Genomic DNA, 23,161 nt, shown 5'->3' on the forward strand with positions numbered 1-23,161 from the left:
TTTTTTTTTGATGAACACAAAAACATTCAGGAATATATAATCATTTAAACAACCAAAGGGCACATTATGCAAGCCTGACTCCTGGCCACCAGCACACAGCCTATCTCTTTCCAAATGAGTCTGGAGTCCTCATCTTTCCATGTCATCATCTCTGCCTCCATTTCTGGTGTTGCTGTTTCTCTGGATAGGGTCCCACATTCTACTTGTGCTCTTTTCCTTTGATGGTTCTAGGGTCTTCTGTTCCTGGAATGTAAGATTAACTACTCCCCGCTTTTTGTTACAAAACTTATACCTTTACAGTTGTAAAAATCGCAATTAATCATGATAACAATTACTCACTATTGAATCATAAGAATCTTATCCCCATCACCTTTCACCAGACCAATTTACACAAGATGAAAACTATTCAGTGGGGTCTACCTTACCCCGCACACTCTGAAACTAATTCCCCTTTTGAAAACTTGTAAAACCACTTCATGACTTTATAATCCCCATTTTAGGTAGCCAATGTCTAAATTGCCCATCTCTATCAATCTTGTGTATAGAGGGGATAAGATAGATCCTTGATGTGAAGATGCCTTCCCTCTCAGTTGGCGTTTTGAGCTACTACATCCATAAGTATAGGTCAAGTTCCTCAAATTGTAGCAATTTACACTTGTTTCCTTTATCAAAATATTTTTATGTTCCTCTAGTCGAGTTCTGATCATCAAGCCATCTAAGCTAGATCAAATGAGTACTCTCTACAAATTGGAATGTTCCTGTGCATCTCCCTTCATATCAGCTGGACACTACACTCTCAGTTCTAACCCTCCATGGCTATGTCCTTGTCCATGGGACAAGGGAACCCCAGGTCTCACCATACTTCAAACCAACCAGCCCTTCCTCTTCTCTCTCTCATCTCCAGGTCAACAGGAATCTATGGAACATGGTAAAACTCAGCCCATATCTTCATTGCTACCTTTCCCCCATTTCCACTCACCAGTAGACCAACATGGTTGCCAGAAGGTTACATGCCTGCTCATGTGTTCCCTTTGAGTTTCAGTCTTGTAGGGAGGTTTGTCCTGAAGGGACTTGATTGCTTACCTTGATAGCTCCCTGCCAATAAACAACTGTCTCGATCTATGTACAGGTTTCTCATGAGCACAATTAAGTGTTCTGGAATACCCATTCTTCACAATGTTATCTGTAACTTGTCCTGGTCCACACAATCGAAAGCCTTGCATAATCAATAAAGCACAGGTAGCTATCTCTCAGGTATTCCCTGCTTCAGTCAAGATCTGTCTGACATCATCAATGATATCACTCGTTCCACGGCCTCGTCTGAATCTGGCTTTTGAACATCTGGTAGTTCCCTGTCAATGTACTATTGCAGTCATTTTAAAATTATCTTTAACAAAATGTTACTTTCCTGCAATATTAATGATTTCTGCATTCCGTTGGGTCACCTCTCTTTGGAATGGGCACAAATATTGATCTTTTCTAATCAGTTGACCGGGTAGCTGTCTTCCAAATTTCCTGGCATAAATGAGTGAGTGCCTCCAGTGTTGCATCAGTTTGTTGAAATATTTTGCTTTGTATTTCATCAATTCCCAGAGCCTTGTTCATTGCCAATGCCTTTAATTCCCCTTGGATGTCTTTCTTCGGTATCATTGGTTCTTGATCATATGCTACCTCTTGAAATGGTTGAACTTCGACTTTTTTTTTTTTTGTACAGTGACTGTGTATTCCTTCCAACTTGTTTTGATGATTTCTGCATCATTCAGTGATATGCCCATCGAATCCTTTAGTATTTCAAGTCGAGGCTTGAATTGGTTCTTCAGTTCCATTAGCATCACAGGCTGGAAATTCCAATTTAGGGTACCAGCTCAAGGCAAAGCTTTCTCTCTATGACCAACAAATTTCCAAATGGGATTATAAACACAGGCATGTTGTTTTGTTGTTGTGTGACATTGAGTGGAGTACAACTCATAGTGCCCCTCTATAGAGTTCCCAAGAGAGGCTGGTGGGTTTTCAACTGCTTACCTTTTGGTTACCAGTCCAGTGCTTATCCTACAGTGCCACACCTGTGCTCAACCATAAGCATAGAAGTTAGGGTTTACAACACACATTTAGTGGAGACATAATTTAATCCATAATATTTCACCCTTTGGCCCTCAAAAGTTCATATTTTTTCCACATGCAAAACACATTCACTCTATCACATCATACCAAGAGTCTTAAATCAACTCCAAGTCTAAAATATCATCTTCTGAAGCACCTAAATCAAATACAATATGGTGTGGCACTATAGGATAATCACTGGACTGCTAACCATAGGGTGGCAGTTCAAACCCAGCAGATGCTCCTTGGAAACAATACACAGGGTTGCTATGAGTTTGAACTGACTCAACTGTACTTGACAACAAAAAATCAAATATGGGTGGGACTTTAGGCATATTCATCTTCAACTTTGAACAGTGAAATCTAGAAGACAAGTAAGTTACCTGTTTTCAAACAGGCTCAGGTTACATATTTTCATGACAAATGGGAAAAAGTCAAAGGAAAGAAGGGATATCAGGCAAGTCTAAAACCCAGCAGAACAATTTACATTAGCTTTTAGGCTTGAAAATAACCCTCTGAACTCTCAGATCATCTAGACAATGGTCTCACCCTCCAGACTCTGGGTGTTGGCCACACCCTCTGGACACTGTATGGTGGCCTCTCAGACCTGGACTTTAGTTACACCTTCCAGGCCTACTTAGAATGTAACTCTACTCCTTTGTCTTTGGGTGATTCCATTGTCCTAGTCCATCAGGGTTACAACCCCAATCCCAAGGCCACAGCAGGCCCTGGTCTTCTGCTCTTCGCCCATCAGCTTCAGGTTGTGGTCCTATCCCTCTGGAACACCTTAACATCAGCCCTACACTCTGAAACCTAGGAGGCTATGACCCTACTGGTTGAGATCCAGGAGATTGTGGTCCCACCTTTTGAAACTAAGAAGGCTCTGCTTCCCATGTTCCTTCTAACAGTTCTCCTGATTTCTGAGCTGTTCTAAGGATGTTCCTTTCCTTTTCTCAGAGGACAACAGATGACCTGTGTGCTGTTTTTGTTGTTAAGTGCTGTCAAGTTGGTTCTGACTCACAGTGCCCCTGTATAGGGTTTCTAAGGAGCAGCTGGTGAATTTGAACCATTGACCTCATGGTTCAGAGGTCCTTCTGGTTCAGTGCTTTCTCCCATAGCACCACACCAGGACTCCAGGTGGCCTGTTTATGGCCTGTAAAATTCCAAGAGGAAGACAGTGTTCCTTCCTTTCTTTCTTTCTCTATCCTCTTCACCTTAAGCTGATGGGTTTTCTGCTATGGTAGTCCATTAGCTCCATTAGTTACAGGCTTAATCTCTTTAACAAAAGATTGTGTAGTCATGTCCTTGGTGAAAATTCTAGGGCATGTATCCTTATTTTTTACAACAGAATGTTCCAAAATTTTAAGTCTTGTTTCCAGTTTGCACAGTTCATTTTTAAGCCCATCTCTTTCCTCTTGTATTTTACTGTAAACAGAAAATAAACATACAACCCTTTAAAAATCACACTTAGAAATTTCCACAAGTTCATCACTTACCCATTTTACCTTCCACCACATAATTCAAATTTATCCTTTGCTAATGAATAAAAAGCATCACTCTTCCTCCATTATCCAATCACATATTCATAATTTTCTTTTAAAATCTCACCAAAAACACATTTAATGTCCTTACTTCGAGCAACATTCTGTTGCTGGTGCTATATGTATTCTCTCAGACCATAGTGATTTTCTCTATAACTCTCTTCACTACCTTATGAATCCTCACCAGAATTGCCTTTGACGTTTATAACTCATCTCTTAAAGGCAATCTAGGTTTTTACTATTAGGTACCTTAAAACTCTTTCATTCTCTACCCATTAATTAATTCCAAATCCACTGCATATTTTAGCTATCTGTTAGAGCAGCAATTCTTAACAAATTTTGTCTGAATTACCTAATCCTGTGATACCGCAAGTGAGTGGCTTTAACACAGAAATACCATTTCAACAAACAGAAGTTTATTTTTTCATAGTTAAGGAGATTAAAAGTCTGAATTCAGGGTCCAGAGGAAGGCTTTATGTTTCTGTTGGTTCTGGGGAAATGTCCTTGTCCCGTCAGAGCTTCTGCTTCTGGGTAAGTGTCTTGTGGTTTGACATCTGTCTTCCCCCATCTATGCTTGCTTGTTTGTGTTTAATCTCGTTTATATATCAAAAGAGATTGAATCAAGATACACTCTACAGAAATCTTGTCTTATTAACATAACAAAGACAAGTTATTCCCAAATGGGATTATAAATATAGGCATAGAAATAAGGATTTACAACACAGTTTGGACGACACAATTCAATCAGTAATAAGGATGTATATTCAAGGGGCTTGAAAACATTTGTGGCAAAATTCCATGATCTTAATTCCATTTTTTCACTAATTAAAAAAAAAAAATTATTGTTAACTGAGTGAAGGTTTACAGAGCAGGTAGTTAGTTTTGCATTCATTTTTCCACTAATTTTTTGTTTTTCTAATTTTCTCATCTTTATAGACTAACCCTCTCAAGAGTTCACTTTAAATTCTCTCTTTTCATTCTCCCTTAAATTGCTTCTCCAGTCAGCCACTAGGCTCCAAACACTTCACACAAATTACTCATCTGAAGTCACTTGTTGTTGTTGTTGTTAAGTGCCGTCATGTCAGTTCCGACCCATAACAACCCTGAACAGAGTTTCGGAGGTTGTAAATCATTTTACGGAGCAGAAAGCCTCATCTTTCTCCCATGGAGCAGCTGGTAGTTTCAAACTACTGATCTTGTGGTTCGCAGCCCAATTCGTACCCACTACTCTACCAGAGGTCCTAGCGACCTACATATTTCTAAGACCAATGATCAGTTCTCTGTTGTCATGTTTGACCTATCAGAAGAGCTTGGCAAAGTTGATCACTGTCCCTCCTTGAAGCATCTTTTAAACTTGACTTCTGGAACACAACACAGTCTGCTTTTCCCCCTTTATCTTGTTACTTTTTCTCAGTTTCCTTTGATAGTTCTTCCTAACCTATGCCACTTCTAATGGTTGAAGGGCTCCCTAATTTATTCTTGGCACCTTTTTCTGCTTCTTATCTACAATGACTACATTGTAATCTCATTAAGTCTCCTTATGACAGGGTCCTGGTATGGCACTGCTAACCTCAAGATCAGCAGTTCAAACCCACCATCTGCTCCATGGAAACCCTATACAGGAACACTATGAATTGGAACAGACTCAACAGCACTTAACAGCAACAACATTAGCAAAACAACTCTTGGTATTTCTCCTCAGCCCCTAAACTAATTCTAGAGTTTTCTTAATCAATGGCAACTCTGTCCTTTTGTTCAGACAAATACATTGACAATATCCTTGACTCTCCTTTTCTAGATTCAACATGTTTTTAGAAACCAGCTACTTCTTGCTACCTCTGCTGCTACCACTTTGTTCAAGCCACTATCACCTCTCACCTAGGTGTTTGAAATCTCCTTCTAACTGATTTTCCTTCTTCTGTCCTTGTCTCACTTTTCTCCGTTCTCAACACAATACTGTGATGATCCTGTTAAAATGTTGTTGTTGGTTCCCGTCCTGTTTGCTCTACCTCCTGGAGACCTCATCCATAACTGAATAAAATACTCTCCAGTCATGTGCCACCTTCATAAGTGTCTTCTATCCCAGGGGACTCACCTCCCAGTACTATACCAGACAACATTCTATTGTGAACCACAGGATTTTCATTGGCTAATTTTAGGAAGTAGAGTCCTGGTGTGGCACTGTAGGATAATCATTTTGACTGCTAACCACAAGGTCGGCAATTCAAGCCCACCAGCTGCTCCTTGGAAATCCTATACAGGGTTGATGTGAGTTGGAACCAACTCAATGGCACTTAACAGCAACAACAACAATTTTAGGATGTAGATTACTGATCCTTTCTTCTAGTCTGTCTTAGTCTGAAGCCCTGCTGAAAATTATCCACCATGGGTCACTCTGGTGGCATTTAAAATATCAGTGGCATAGGTTCCAGCATTAGAGCATAGACTGACAAACTGGCAGATGGTGGTGGGTTAATAAAATACATAAGCATATTATATCACTTCTCTGTCCAAAACCCCCCATGGTATTCCATCTCAGAGAGAAAACAAAGTCCTTATAATGACCCACAAAATCCTATTTTACTCAACCCCCATTTCCCCTTAAGTTTCCTCTGATCTCATCTTCAAATCATCTGCCTCTCACTCCCCTGAGTATGCTTCAAACTACCCAGACACAATTCCCATTCAAGGATGCTGATCTAGCTGTTTCCTCTACATGTAATTCTCTTTCCCCAGATATTCTCATGGCCAGTTCCTTTCCTTTCTCCAACTTTGTGCTCAAGTATCACTCTTCAGAGAGGCGTTTCTTAACTTTTCTAACAAAAAAAATTCACCCCACTACCACCAAGTCCTGATGTGGTGCTGTGGATTAATTTGCTGGACTGAGAAGTCGGTTTGAACTGCAAGGTCGGTGATTCAAGCTCACCAGCTGCTTCTTGGAAGCCCTATACAGAGTCAGAATGAATCGGAACTGACTCGATGGCACTTAACAGCAACAACCACCAACCTGACATTTCTTAGCCCTTACTGTACTTGACTTTATCTTTCTTCCTTTGCACTTAGCATTATCAAACATCCCATATGTATTACATATTTATGACATTTATTCTGTCTCTTTCAATAGAATTTAAGCTGTATATAAGCTGCAAAGATGGTCAAATATTGTTCACTGCTACACCATCAGCACCCAGAGCATGCTTAATGCACAGTGGTGTTAGATAAATAAATGATTGTATGGGTCATGTATTGTTTTGTCAACATCTTTGTTTTAATGAATAAGAAAATTAGTGTGTCAATAATTTGTGTGCAAATATAGATTCTTAAACCTATCTTAGATCTAGTAAACATTGATCTTGTTTATACTGTCAACTGTCTCAAAAGCATTTTTTAACATAATTTATAAAGTACAAATGTTATCTCAGCTCCTATTCAAATCAGCACATATTCTTAATTAGTGGCATAATTGAGAGCTTTTACTGAAGTAATAAGTTACTTCAATGCAAATCAACTAATGAGTTTCATCCTTTTGAGCAGAGTGGTAACTTGGGAGATTTGCTAATTAGCAAAAAAAAAGAATACCTGAACTGTTTTGTTAAACACTCGCTCTGCAGATTCCAGTGCTAAAGTAGGTTCTCCCTCATAGAGTGAAGTCTAGTCTCCTGACATACTGGGACACAGTGACGGCACTATTCTTTTATGTGGCTCCCTAGCCACCATCCCCTCCTTCCTGTATCCACCATCTCACTTGTTTCCACATCAGTGTCAGTAGTGAAAACCTCTGGTTACATCATTACTCTGCTCATAATTTTTCTTGGATCCTTTTTTCCAATTAAATAAAATTCAATCTCATAAAACAAGCATGTGAGACCTCTATAGTCCGGCTCCAACCTGCATTTCCTATATTGCTTTAACTTTTTTTTTTTCAAATCTTAGTGTCTAGTCAGATTGTTGTGCTTGCTCTCTCCTGATAAAGTTTCCACTGTCTTTCCTCATAAAATTCCTGAATTTGGAAAATCCACTTAGAGTTCAGATCTAAATTGGAGCACATTATTGGAGTAGAGACAATTGCGTGGGGCAAACTGTTCAGCATTTGACTATTAATGGAGAAAGGATTTCTGGTAACTAGTGGTTACGAGTTGGGCTGCTAACCTCAAGGTCAGCAGTTTGAAACTACCAGCCATTTTGTAGGAGACAAATGAGGCTTTCTGTTCCTGTAAAGATTTTAGGCTCGGAAACCCTATGCAGGATCACCATGAGTTGGAACTGACTCCACACACATAACCACCACCAACAACCATTAAAAAAGTTTAGAGGTTCAAATCCACCCAGAGGCACTCTGAAGAAAGACCTGGTGAACTGATTTCAGAAAATCACAGCCATGAAAACCTATGGAGCATGGTTCTACTCTGCAACAGCTGGATTACTATAAGTTGGAATCAATTCAATGGTCACTGGGTTATTGGGATTTATTGTCCTCTGTGATTCAGGCTCTAAATTTCTACTAGAGAGAATTTTCTTGCTTCTTTTTTATAGCCACATTGCTTATGGGTTTATACTGAACTTACTATATTCAAATAATAATAGCCCCAGGTCTTAGTTATATGACCTTCCAACAAGCCAGGTTTCACTCATTCTTAGCATTCTTAGTACTTGTATGCATCCATGTGCACTTGGCCCTTTAAGATCACTGCTTTCCTCGTTAAAGAGTAAATATCTCCTGATTTTACTACCTCCTTTCCCTTTCTATTGCTATTACCTTAGACCTTGCTACCTTAAATACCTTATGAACCAAAGCAGAGAGAGGGGAAGAAAGAAAGCAGGAGAGAGGTGGAGGGAAGAAGGTTTATTCTTACCTGTGGAACTAGGTTTAGCCTCCCTCCTTATTCCAAACTATATCCTTTATGGCTGTCTGGGAAAAAATTATAATTCTAAAACCAGATCCAATGAAATTGTCCCTCCTAAGGTAAAATCTCCTCAATGGCTCTGCATTGCTTATATAGTGGCCTCAGAGCTTTTGTAATCCATTTCCCACCTTATGACCAACCTTCTTCCTCTCTTCTTCTTTCTTAGCCTTCAGATAGTTCTACTCACTCACCTCTGGCCTTTGCACATGTATCTCCCTAGTTTATAGCATCATTTCCCAGCTTTTGTTCCCAGCTAACTGTAGCTCTCCTCTCAAGATTCAGCCCTTACACCTCCTCCTCTAAGAAGCCTTCCGTGGCCCCTGTACTGCATGCTGCCTTACTCTCCTTCCCAGAGTACCTGGGCTGACCTTTATCATGACTGTGCACTGGTTTAGAACTGTCTGTTCACTTTTCTTTCTCCCTCTAATTGAATTTTGAGCTCTTTGAGAATCATGAGTATGTCTTTCGTCTCTTTAATCTTAATGCTAAGAGCAGTGTTAAGTATTTGCATCAGTTTATCTTACCAGTAAAATTATTTCAAAATTTTCTTTATCTTGTTCATCCAAGAAGAGTCCAAAGTAAAAGAGGAAAAAGAAGAAGGGCATGGTAGAATTCCATTTAAGCAAAAGCTGTCAATCATTTGTTCTTTTATCTAATATAGTGAGAATTTAACCTTTGTCATTCAAAGAATAAATACTGAAGGAGGCCATGAGTAAAAGCTACAATGAGATTATTTTAATTGGCCCACACGGTCAGACTAAAAATAAAATTGGTATAAATAATCCATCATAAGTAAGGAATCCACTGTGTGTGTATCATTTGCATGTTGTTGTTGTTAAGTGCCATCAAGTCGGTTCCGACCCATAGCGACCCTGTACAGGGTTTCCGAGGGTGTAAATCTTTACGGGAGTAGAAAGCCTCATCTTTCTCCCGCGGAGCGGCTGGTAGTTTCGAACCGCTGACCTTAAGGTTCGCAGCCCAATTCGTAACCACTACGCTACCAGAGCTCCTTTGCATAGTGAAACAGTATTTGGTTTTCAGGCTGAGAAAATTGAAGACATTAAAACTGTAATTGATTTGCCTTTCATTGACAAATGACTGCCTTAAAGACTGCTGAGCATTGTCCTTCAGTCCGGGCCACCTTAAATGGCATTTACCACCTATAATAAGAATGAGGAGTCCTGGTGTAGTGCTGTGGGTTAATGCACTGGACTGCAAAGTCACTTTGAACCTCAATGTTGGGGGTTCAAGCTTACCAGTCTGCTCCTCAGAAGCCCAATACAGGGTCACTATGGGTCAGGACCAACTCAACTCAACGGCACTTAACAACAACAATAAGAATGAGGTGGTCGGGTAGCGCTAACATGCAAACTTCTACTCTGTATACATGTAGTCGCCAGAATTAGCTCACCAGCAAATAACAGCAACAACATAATGAGGAATAAGCTCTACTGGAATGAGGAAGTAGTATAATGTCTCAAAGATTTCTGAAGACTTCTAATGCCTTCTTTCTGAAGATGGTTTAAGTGTGTATTTACTCAGAAATATTCTTTCAAGAATCTATCAGTTAAAGAATCTATGAGCATGAAGCCCCAAAGATTCATAAAATAATGAATAATCTACAACTTTCATTTTACTTTCCTGATCACTAAAATGACCAAATGGAATTAAGCTATTTACAGCTAACCATTTCATTCCCTAGGCTATGACAGCAAATGTGGTGCTTTTGTATTTTAACCGATGGAAAAGTAGGTTGCTCATCAGAAACACAATTGCAGTCATCCTTCCCTTGCATTATTACCTAGGTAATTATCAATTGCTTCATCTGTATATTTTCATGATTCGGCTCCCTACTTTTTTAAAGAAGCAGAAAGTTTTTTTGTTAAATCTGAGATAACTTAGACTTCATTACTTGTCGCAAAACAGAATTCATTTTAACGGATATAGTCCCACTAGGGAGTGCTAACATGAATAATTATCATTACATGCAATCTACCAAAATGAACAGTTTCACTCCATTTAGTCATAGTAGCATATTTAAATGTGATTTACGTTTATATCTCTAATGAAAATCAGTGCATTCTTTACACTTTTTTATTTTTTGGTGTCCCTTCTTTGGTAGAGCAATTTCTTACTATTTTTATTTGTACTTGTATATTACAGAGTACCATTTGCAGCAGGCAATGGATGGATGTTTTGCTGAGACCTTAGACTTGCCTCTGATTCCTCAAGAAAGTCTATGTTGCTTTCTGCATTTCAATTTCATTCCTTTTCATTTGAAACGGACCTTGAGTTCCTTTCATGGATTTATTGTAATGCTGTAACTTCATGTCTCCAACTAGAAAAGTTTTCTAAAAATAATTGTCAGTGTGAGCTAGGAACACTTGAATGGCTACCATAATAGCTACCATAGCCAGAGAGAAACCCTGGTGGTATAGTGGGTTCTGTGTTGGGCTGCCAACTGCAAGGCCAGCGGTTCAAATCCACCAGACACTCCACGGAAGAAAGATGAGGCTTTCAGCTCCCTTAAAGAGTTACAGCTTCGAAAACGCTATGCAAGGTCTCTATGAGTCAGAGCTGAGCGAAAGGCCCACCAGCAGCAGCAGCAGCACAGCCACACTGGTTTCATGTCCAAGAGTATTCAACCTTCTACACGCATTATTTACAACCCTTGCAATGGAGGAAGTATCTTACTGATGAAGAAACTGAAGGTTTTTTGTTGATTGTTGTTAAGTGCTGTCGAGTGTGTTCTGACTCACAGCAACCCTGTGCCATCCTCACAATCTTTGTTACATTTGAGTCCTTTGCTGCTGCCAATGTGTCAGTCCATCTTGTTGGGGGTCTTCCTCTTTTTCACTGATCTTCCACTTTACCAAGCCTGATGTCCTTCATCAGGGGCTGGTCCCATGTCAGAAGTATGAGAGACAAAGTCTCATCATCCATACAGCATTTGGGCTGGATTTCTTCCAAAAGAGATTTGTTTGTCTTCCAGCAGTCCATGTGACTTCCAATATTTTTCTCCAACATCATAAATCAAATGCATAGAGTACTGTACTGTCTTCCTTTTTCATTGCCCAACTTTCATATGCATATGGAGCAATTGAAAATACCATAGCTTGAGCCAAGCTCATTTTAGTACTCAAACTGACACCTTTCCTCTTGAATACTTACAAGAGGTCTATTGCGGCAGATTTGCCTAATGTAATAGTCCTTTCATTTCTTGACTGGTGCTTCCAAGAGCAATGATTATGGATCCAAGCAAATTGAAGTCTTTGACAACTTTAAACCTTTCTCCGTTTATCACAATGCTATGTATTAATTCAATTGTAAGGATGTTAGTTTTCTTTCTTTGAGGTGCAATCTATACTGAAAGCTGTAATCTTTGATCTTCACCAGTAGATATTGTAAGTCCTCTTCACTTCCAGCAAACAAAGTTGTATCATCTGCATACCACAGATTGTCAATACCTCTTCCTCCAATGTTGATGCCACGTTCTTCTTCAGATAATCCAGCTTCAGAATATTTGCTAAGTATACAGATTTAATAAGTGAGGTGAAAAGATACAACCCTGTTGTATGTCTTTCCTGAGTTTTAAACCACTCAGTATCCCCTTGTTCTGTTCTAATGACTGCCTCTTGGTTAATGGACAGACTCCTTATGAAGGGTTCTGGAATACCCATTCTTTACAATATTATCTATAGTGTGTTATGATCCATACAACTGAATGCCCTTATACAGTCTATAAAGCACAAGTAAACATCTTTCTGGTATTCTCTGCTTTCAGCAAAGATCCAGCAAATGTCAGCAAGGGTATCCCTCGTTCCACATCCTCTTCTGAATCTAGATTGAGTTTCTGGAGGCTACCTGTCAATATAGTGCTGTAACCATTTTTAAATTATCTTCAGCAAAATTTTATTTGCATGAGATATTATTTCCACAGTTCATTGGTCTACCTCTATTCTCAATGTCCACAAATATGCATCTCTTCCAGTTGGCTGGTTAGGTAGCCGTCTTCCAAATTTCTTGTCATAGATGAATGAGTGCCTCCAGTGCTGCATCACTTTGCTGAAACATATCAATTTAGAGTCCAGCAATTCCTGGAGCCTTGTTTTTGGTCAGCGCCATTAGTGTAGCTTAGACTTCTTTCTTCAATACCATTGGTTCTTAATCATGTGCTACCTCTTAAAATGGCTGAATAGCAACCAATTCTTTTTCATACAGTGAAAGTGTATTTCTTCCATCTTCTTTTGATGCTGTTTTGCCCATAGAATCCTTCAATATTGAAATAACAGACTTGAATGTTTTCTTGAATTCTTTCAGCTTGAGAAATGCAGAGGGTGTTCTTCCTTTTTGGTTTTCTAGCTCAGGTCTTTGCACATTTCATTATAATAGTTGACTTTGTCTTCTTGAGCTGCTCTTTGAAATGATCTGTTCAACTCTTTTACTTCATCATATCTTGCAGTCACTTTGGCTTCTCTACATTCAAGAGCAAGTTTCAGAGTCTCTGCTGACGTCCATTTTGACCTTTCCTGTCTTTTCATGACCTTTTTCTATCCTTGTGTATGATGTTCTTGATATCATTCCACAACTCTTCTGGTCTTCAGTCATTAGTGTCTAATACATCAAATCTGTTCTTGAGATAGTCTCTAAATTCAGGTGGAATATATTCAACTTCATATTTTAACTCTCATGGACTTATTTTCATTTTCTTTCAGCTTCATCCTGAGCGTGTATGTGAACAATTGATGGTGTGTTCTACAGTTAATGCATTTTGACTTGTTTCAGCTGATGATATTGATCATTTCCATAGTCTTTTCCCACAGATGTAGTCAATTTGAATCTTGTGTATTTCAAGTGTTGAGGCCCATGTATATAATCCACCTTTTATATTGTTTTAAAAAGGGTATTTGCAAAGAATAAGTCATTGGTCTTACAAAATTCAATCACGTGATCTCTGGCATCATTTCTATCACCAAGGCCATATTTTCCAACTACTGATCCTTTCTCTTTGTTTCCAACTTCACATTCCAATCGTCAGCAATTACCAATGCATATTGATTGCATGTTTGATCAATTTTAGACAGAAGAAATTGGTAGAAATCTTCAATTTCATCATCACTGGCTTTAGTGGTTTGCGAGTGAATTTAAATAATGGTGGTATTAACTGGTCTTCGTGTTGTTGTTGTTGTTAAGTGTCGTTGAGTTGGTTCCAACTCATAACGACCCTATATAGGCTTTACAAAGAGGGACCGGTGGGTTTGAATAGCCAACCTTGCAGCCCAACTGACCTTGCAGTCTAGTGTATTATCCCACAGTGCATATCCTGTCACAGACAGCACTGATAGACCTTGAAAAGCTCTTTATGAGGATGAACGTGACACATTCCTCTTAAGTTTCTGATTCCAAACATAGTCACCTGTATGTTTGTTGGATTCAAAATGACAATACCAGTCCATTTCAGGTCACTGATGGCTACTGTAACAATCTTTCTGCCTTTCATTTCGTTTTTGATGATTTCTCATTTTCTTAGATTCATATTTTGTACATTCCATGTTCCAATTAGGAATGGATATTTGTAGCTATTTCTTCTCATTTGGAGTTGCACCCCATCATCAAATACAGGTCCTGAAAGCTTTGCTGTATTCATGTCATTATGGTCAGCTCCGCTTTGAGGAGGCAGTTCTTTCTCAGTTGTATTTTGACTCCAACCTGAGGGGCATATCTTCCATTATTATATTAGATGGCCGTCTGGCTTAGAGCCGCCCTACAAACTAGGATCGAACTGCCCCATAGGGCTTCCAAGCCTGTCATCTTCAAAGATGGAAACTACCACATCTTTATCCTTTGGAGCGGCTGGTGGGTTCAAACTGCTTACCATGTGCTTAACAGTTGAACGTTTAAATCATTAAATAATCAGGGCTCCTTTAAAGGGTTAATCTCACTGGCATCGAGGCAATTTTGACTCAGAGCAACCCTATATAAAGTTTCTGAGACTGTAAATCTTTATGGGAACAGACAGCCTCATCTTTCTCTCTTGGAGCCATTGGAACCACTGAGTTTGAGGTTAGCCCAATGTCTAATCCACAGTGCCCCCTGGGCTCTTTTTCACAGGGTTCCCCAAGCTAAACCCAAACCCACTGCCTTCAAGTTGATTCCGACTCATAGAGACCCGGTATAGGGTTTCCAAGGCTATAAATCTATACAGGAGCAGAAAGCCTCATCTTTCTCCCTTGGAGCAACTGGTGCATTTGAACTTCCAACTATGATTGGCAGTTCAATGCTTATCCTACAGTGCCATCAGGGCTCCTTTTCCATCGAGTTGTTGTTGTTAAGTGCTGTCGAGTCCGTTGCAACTCATAGTGACCCCGTATAGGGTTTCCAAGGAGCAGCTGGTGAGTTTGAACCACCAACCTTGTAGTTCAAACCGTCCTTGCCCAGTGCTTTATCCCACAGTGCCACACATGGTTAGGGATGACTATGTCATTCAGTTGGTAATTTGCCTTTCTTTAACTTCTGATAGACGTCTCTCTAAAGCCTGAGCCAATTGTTTTTCTCCACTGATTTAGAAGGAGAGTAGCCTGAGGTTATCCTGAGAACTGCAAGTCTATTTATCATCTTTGTCTTTGCTCCATGGAAGGTTTGACATGCAGGTTTGACTGGCCTCCAGGGGTAGATATGGTAATTGTTTCCACTCCAAAGGATCAACGTTTGTAACAAGATTTTGGCTATTTTCTGCTGCTATGAATGCAACTTTTAAGCAATTATAAAAGTTTACACATATTTTTTAAAACTCATTCCCTGCAACAAGAATATTTATTGAGTGGATCTAGTTGCAATCAAATGTAATGAGGAATAAAAATAAACATGCTAAAGATGTTAAGAATCTCCACAAACTTGGGAAATTATGAGAATATGTAATTGACAGTGTACAACAGAAAACAGTTAGCACATCTCTTAACTAGAAGTGAAGCGTTTTGGAGTCAGACCAAGTGTATTGCTTGGGCATTAGAACATCTCTCAATCACTCAGTGGAATAGAACTCCTGTCCTGAAGAGTCCAGTTTATTAATTCGTAAAGAAATTATAGGCAATGCTAAGTGTTTCTTTTTATCAATACAAAGAAACAAAGAGTAGCATTATGTTTTGTCTCTTGCCTCACTTCTTTTCCTGATTTTCTGTCTTTGCTCTTTGCCAGGTTCCTAGCCAACACCACTTTCAGAGGTCTCAGTGGTTCCATCCAAGTGAAAGGGTCCACCATCGTCAGCTCAGAAAACAACTTTTTCATCTGGAACCTTCAACATGACCCCATGGGAAAGCCAATGTGGACTCGCTTGGGCAGCTGGCAGGGGGGAAAGATTGTCATGGACTACGGGATATGGCCTGAGCAGGCCCAGAGGCACAAAACTCACTTACAACACCCAAGTAAGCTACACTTGAGAGTGGTTACACTGATTGAGCACCCATTTGTCTTCACTCGGGAGGTAGATGATGACGGCTTGTGCCCTGCTGGCCAACTCTGTCTAGACCCCATGACTAACGACTCTTCCATATTGGACAGTCTTTTCAGCAGCCTCCATAGCAGTAATGATACAGTGCCCATCAAATTCAAGAAATGCTGCTATGGATATTGCATTGATCTGCTGGAAAGGCTAGCAGAAGATATGAACTTTGACTTTGACCTCTATATAGTGGGGGATGGAAAGTATGGAGCCTGGAAAAATGGGCACTGGACTGGGCTGGTGGGAGACCTTCTTAGTGGGACGGCCCATATGGCAGTCACATCCTTCAGCATCAACACTGCACGAAGCCAGGTGATAGATTTCACTAGCCCTTTCTTCTCCACCAGCTTGGGCATCTTGGTGAGGACACGAGACACAGCAGCTCCTATTGGAGCCTTCATGTGGCCACTGCACTGGACAATGTGGCTGGGGATTTTTGTGGCTCTGCACATCACTGCCATCTTCCTCACTCTATATGAATGGAAGAGCCCTTTTGGTATGACTCCTAAGGGACGAAATAGAAGTAAAGTTTTCTCCTTCTCTTCAGCCTTGAATGTCTGTTATGCTCTCTTGTTTGGTAGAACATCAGCCATCAAACCCCCAAAATGCTGGACTGGAAGGTTTCTAATGAACCTCTGGGCCATTTTCTGTATGTTTTGCCTTTCTACATACACGGCAAACTTGGCTGCTGTCATGGTAGGTGAGAAGATTTATGAAGAACTTTCTGGAATCCATGATCCAAAGGTAATATGTCTTTTTACTCTAGCTTTATCTGTTATCCATTTAAACTCCAGAGGTGTGTCTTATTCTATAGAAAGTCTCTGTTCTTCTATGCAACACAGGAATATTCTCTCAGCCAACTATAGACACTAACAACAAAATCTGTTCCCTACTTGGACCAAATGCTTACTTTATTAAATATAATGAAAAGACTAAGGTTTGTAGCAGGTGTTGTTCAAGGGAAAGTCTTTCTGGTAGAAACAACCACTACTGCTTTGAACATCTGAAAGAACAGTTGTCAAGAAGTAATCATTTCTAGCCTCTCTAGCCTAAAGCATTTTTACCCAAAACAAACTTCCTAAAATAATTAATTACTTCTCTTGAAATTTAATGAAAATAAATAGCATGCTACACATTTTAAATAGCAACAAATCCCTTTTCACTATCAAAAAATTCTAAAGTGAGCAGGACTAACATTATATTGCAAGTACCTAAATCCAGCTGCTAGGGAATTCAAAGGGTGTAGAACAAAAAATACTGAAATAACTGAGGTGGCATATTTGGTTAGCTAAAGACCTGGAGTATATGTGTGAGGTGTTCTTATAAAGTAAGGAGAAATGTGCAACTTGTCACCTTGGGTTGGGAAGAGGGTGCCAGCAGTCACATTACAATGTCCAAGAAAAATCAAGAAAATGTAGGAGTCCTGGTGTAGTGCTGCAGAATGAAGTACTGGAACTAAAGGTTGGCTTGAACCACAAGGTCGGTGCTTCAAACTCCATGGAAAACCTACACAAGGTTATTATGAGTCAGAACCAACTTGACAGCAGTTAGCAACAACAACAAGGCTGCCTTTGATATATTAGACATCTGCTCAGACATCTTTGGTATCTTAGACATCATCCCCATCTGCAGAGAGAGGGGGAATGTGAATATATAGGTAAGCAGGTCAAGAAATTGTGCTACTCAAGTAAAGTCACTCAAGTCTATGGTCTCTCTGCATTCACACTGTCTATTTCTGTAGTCAAGATCTGGAAAACACAGCCCAAACCAGTTGAAACTGAGGGAAGAGGGCAATTAGCGTAGGACTCAAGGAAACGTCACAGCCATGATGGGGAACAGAAGTGTGTATGCATAGGACCAACATAATAGAAACCGGGGAAAGCTGTAATTCAATGGACATACCTACAATGCACCATATTTAAAGCAACTTGCACTAAGCTGAGCATTTTCAAATTGTGAAATACCCATCATGTCTTTTTAAATACCCTCATGTCGCCAGGCCTCAAAGTATTGAACCGTTTGTTAGAAACTTGTTGCACATTAAAAAATTAATTCCACAGAACAACAATAAATAGGATGTTTACAGCAGTCTTCGGCAAGTGATGGAGACACAGAACTGGTGGAAGCTTTAGAGAAGTCTTATAGTTTGGATTAGGATATAAGGTCTGCTTTACAACAAAAAGAACATTAGAAATCTGACCCATATACTACAAACCTCCTGGTAAATGCAATTAAACACATGAAAGGATTCAACTTACAATGGCTTACTGACTGGGCAAGGATTTGTGTTGCTTCTTGATAAACAGTCAGAGCTTTATGTATGACTTGGAATTCAGTGATCCCAAGTATGTTACCCTGAAGAGAGATTTGGTGACTCTTCAGGATTCAGAGTTTGCACCTCTATTAGTGACCACTGTTTATTCTTTGCTCCTGGAAGCCTGTAGATCACCCTAAGGTTCAGTTTCTCTAGAGGTTTGCTCATATTTTTTGCAACATAATTAACAACTTTGCGTTACCAGTTAGTGCTCGTAAACTGTTCATTGAAGTAGGATAAACCTAAATGTAAGCCATTTTTAATTTGATATTTAAAAAGTCACAAATAAATCTATAACCTTTACAAGTGTTACTTCTGTATTTAAAGATTCTTATATATATAGTTGGAGTCCTAGTGTGGCACTGTGGGTTAATGCACTAGACTGCAAAGTCATTTGAACTACAAGGTCGGTGGTTCAAGCTCACCAGTCCCTCCTCAGAAACCCTAAAAAGGGTCACTATGGGCTGGAATCAACTCGATGGCACTTAGCAGCAACATATATAGGGTTGTTGTTTTTTCCCCTCCTACTGATATCCAGATTATTTAGCTAACTATATTTGCCATCTGTGCTTCTTGATAAATAAATAAACATTACTTACCAAATAATGTTAATAAATAAATGTTTCTGTTTTCATCCAGATATGTAGACTCCATAATGTCCTCACCCTCCCACAGATAAGATGTGACCAAAATAATTTCCATAGCCCTTGGCAATATAGGATATGCATTGGACTGCTCACTAGCAAGGTCAGCAATTCAAACCCATCAGTTGCACCACAGGAGAAAGACGAGGCTCTCTGCTCCCTTAAAGATTAGAAACTCTATACAGAGTCGCTATGAGTTGGAACTGACTCAGTGGCACTTAAGACAACAACAAATATTACATGAAGGGAATGAAATGACATCTAAGACTGAAAAAAGCAAGTTAGGTTTTGATAATGAGAGACCTTTAACATGGGGCTAGGAAAGCGGACTTTCAGCTGACACTAGAGATCTATTGACGCTTTTGAAAAATGGGCTAGCACAATAACGCACAGTCCATTTAGAATAACTGCTGTACCAGCAATACAAAGCCAAAATGGGAGAATAAAGAAAATGAACAGAGTTGAACTTGTAGCTGTGGTCACTGATAGAAGAAAGAAAGGCTGTAAGAAATACTATAGTAATCAAGTCAGTCGTTGTTGTTGTTGTTAAGTGCCATCAAATCGGGACCTACTCATAGCAACCCTATGTACAACAGAACAAAACACTGCCTGGTCCTCACAATTGTTGCCATGCTTGAGTCCATTGATGCTGCCACTTGGCCAATCCATCTCGCTGGCGGTCTTCCTCTTTTTCTCTGACCAAACATGATATCTTTCTCCAGCAACTGGTCCCTCCTGACAATATGTCCCAAGTATGAGAGATGAAGTTTGGCCATCCTGGCCTCCAAGGAACACTCTGGCTGCACTTCTTCCAACACAGATCTGTTGGTTCTTTTGGCAGCCCATGGCACTTTGAATATTCTCCTCCAACACCATAACTCAAAAACATCAATTTTTCTATGGTCTTCCTTATTCACTGTCCAGTTTTTGCATGCATATGAGGTTATTGAAAATACCATGGCTTGGGTCAGATGCACCTTAGTCCTCAAGCTGACATCTTTGCTCTTCAACACTTAAAAAAGTTCCTGTTTAACAGATTTGCCTAATGCAATACGTCGTCTGATTTCTTGACTGCTCCTTCCATGAGTGTTTATACTTGATCCAAGAAGAATGAAGTCCTTGACAACTCAATCTTTTCTCCGTTGATAAGAATGTTGTTTGTTGGTCCAGTGGTGAGGATTTTTGTTTTCTTTACATTGAGATGCAATCCATAGTGAAGGCTGTGCTCTTTGATCTTCATCAATAAATGTTTTAAGTCCTCTTCACTTTCAGCAAACAAGGTTGTATCATCTGCATATTGCAGGTTGTTAATGAGTCTTCCTTTAATCCTGATGCCACATATTTCTTCATATAACCCAGCTTCTCTGATGATTTGCTTAACATACAGGTTGAATAAGTATGGTGAACGAATACAACCCTGTCACACACCTTTCTTAATTTTAAACCCATGTTCTGTCTCTTGGTCCATGTACAGATTCCTCTTGAGCACAATTAAGTGTTCAGGAATACTCATACTTCACAATGTTGTCTGTTACTCCATTCGTGTCATCACGGTCTTTGAGGAGATAGCTCTTCCCCAGTCGCATTTTGAGTGCCTTCCAACCTGAGGGGCTCATTTTCTGGCACTGTATCTGACAGTGTTTCTCTGATATTCATAAGGTTTTCAGTGACTAAATATTCGGAAATAGTTTGTCACTCCTTCTTCCTAGTATGTCTTGGTCTGGAAGCTCATCTGAAACCTGTCCACCATGGGTGACCCTGCCGGTATTTAAAATACCGTGGCATAGTTTCCAGAGAATCACAGCAACTCACAGGCCACCATAGTATGACAAACTGACAGATGAATGGTAGAATCAAATCAGTTGTTGTTGTTGTTATGTGCCATGGAGTCGGTTCCGACTCATAGTGACCCTGTACAGGGTTTCCGAGGCTGTAAATCTTTACGGAAGCAGAAAGCCTCATCTTTCTCCCACGGAACATCTGGTAGTTTCGAACTGCTGACCCTGAGGTTCACAGCCCGATTCGTAACCACTACGCTACCAGAGCTCCTTGGAATCAAATCAGTAGGACTTGGCAATTCATTGAGTGTGGGAGGCACAAAAAGTCAGGCTTTAAGTCACAGGCCTGAGTGTCTGAGAAGATGACAGTCCATTTAGGGATGCAGGAAAAGCCATTTTTGAACTAGGAAATATTGTGACCAGTTCAGTGTCGCCTATAGCATATTAAACTCTGTTCGGGACATGCATGTGCCATGCAACAGGCATTGGGAAACAAACGTCAGAGTTCAGGAGTGAGATGGAAGTTAGTGGGAATCCTGGGTAGAGAGGTGATGCTGTGTGCTGAAAATGGTAGAGAGAAAAGTTGCTGTTCAGAGGAAAACACCTGGCCTAAAGAGTCCCAAAGAGTTAAAGTATAGGACTTGTGGCAAAATGAGGTATACAATAAGGCGATAAAGGTCCCCTGTAGCAAAATCATGCAGGCCTTTGAGCATTGTTCTATAGATTGAGTATTGGCTTTTAGAGATGAAGATTGATAGGTCTTCACCTGCTGGCTCCAGTAGCTACCAGTAGTTAGCAGAGAGGAGGACAGGGGCTGATTAGTGTCCTCTCCAAACCTTGAGAATTTCTCTGTGTGTGTGTTCATGTTTGATTGTCTGATGAAATTAGATTTATTCAGTTTGCTTTTTTCCAGTATTTTTCAAAATTCTATTTCCTTTTTTCCAACTTATTTGATAGCGTTTCAGTTCTAATGAAGGTAAATCTGTCATTTACATAGATATCTATCATAAATATATGATACTTTTAGTATAATTGTTCCAAAAGTCAGAATGAGCCAGTGGATATGTCATCTGGAGTACTGTGCTTATTTTGAATATTCGCCTGTCCTGGATACATTGTCTGTTTCATTTTTCGTCACATTCTTTCACTCTCCCCCTCCTCATCTCCCAGGTGTCAGGAAGGTTTCCTCTTCTGCCATGCTGCAATTTTCCCCCATTTTGAGTAGTCACAGTATTCACTCAGTTAACTCACCTCAGGCAAAATCTCCCTGTGCCTAAGCATTAATGCTTTTGAAAGCTCTGTCTCCTTCTCTTCTCCTCTGACACTTCTTTAGTAATCCAGGAGAACCTCAACTTTCTGTGATATAATTGTTGTTGTGAAGTGCCATCGAGTCGGTTCCGACCCATAGCGACCCTGTATAGGGTTTCCAAGGAGCAGCTGGTGAGCTTGAACCTCCAACCTTGCAGTTCAAACAGCGCCACACCTACATGTCCCCAAACTTTAAGACTAGCAACTCAGACTTTCCTAAAAGCATTTTCTTAAGAAATGAACTTCAAGGAATTGAAGCCTTCAGTCCTTAAAGGCCACCTAGACACTCCAAATCTGAAAAAGGGACTCATACGCCTCTATTCTTTTCTTAAACCTACTTTTCTGATGTATATAAAGTATTTTAAATGATAATAATAGCATTTCCTTGCTTCGGGGGTAAATAATTTATAATTCCAGCCCTAACTTTTGACTATAGGTTTTGGGAAGCTAAATGCCACTTATAAAATATTTCTCCGGGAATATGCATTTGGAGAAAAGCCTATTGGCTTATCCAGTAAGATTTGTGGTGTGTGTTTATACATGATCTCTCAGTAAATTGAGCGCTGGCTGCGTAAGTATCTGTAACTGCGATATCAGATAACTTGCAATGAATGTAATAGCTCCATTCGTCTTCTCGATCATAATTGTTTAGCATGCTGGCTGTACATTTCATATAATTAATAAAACTGTTAAGAGTACATTTTATCACCATTTCAGGATTGAGATTCATTGGCGTCAACCAACTACTTTGAATCAGAACTACAATTAAAAGCAAAAGGCTGTGCAGGACAGACTAATTTATGATTCACTACATGTTGCAGCAGCCAAGTGAGAGTGGAACTTCTTTTTTTTTTTTGTCCTGATAGCGGGTTGGAGGGAAGAAATAATCTTGTTGTTGGCTACTCCTATAGATAACCTCAAGGGAGAAGAATTGCCCTGCTGTGGAAATGAAATTCAAGAAGATGGTTCTACACTCACTTAACTAAACTGTTTTTGCCAGAATAATTTATTTTACACTAAAAGTAATATATGTAGCTTCTCACAACCTCCCACTGACCCTTCTGGGAAGTAAGT

General features: G+C 39.8%; 1 protein-coding gene across 1 annotated transcript in view; it reads left to right on the plus strand.

Moving 5' to 3' along the window:
• Positions 1-23,161, plus strand: part of GRIN3A (glutamate receptor, ionotropic, N-methyl-D-aspartate 3A) — a 273,430-nt gene that overhangs the window by 113,223 nt on the left and 137,046 nt on the right. The window contains exon 3 of the mRNA XM_006864707.1: positions 15,740-16,787. Within this exon, the coding sequence (XP_006864769.1) occupies positions 15,740-16,787 (1,048 nt within the window). The remainder of the gene's footprint in view (positions 1-15,739; positions 16,788-23,161) is intronic.

The sequence above is a fragment of the Chrysochloris asiatica genome, unplaced genomic scaffold (assembly GCF_000296735.1).
Source record: "Chrysochloris asiatica unplaced genomic scaffold, ChrAsi1.0 scaffold00069, whole genome shotgun sequence".
NCBI classification, from domain to species: domain Eukaryota; kingdom Metazoa; phylum Chordata; class Mammalia; order Afrosoricida; family Chrysochloridae; genus Chrysochloris; species Chrysochloris asiatica.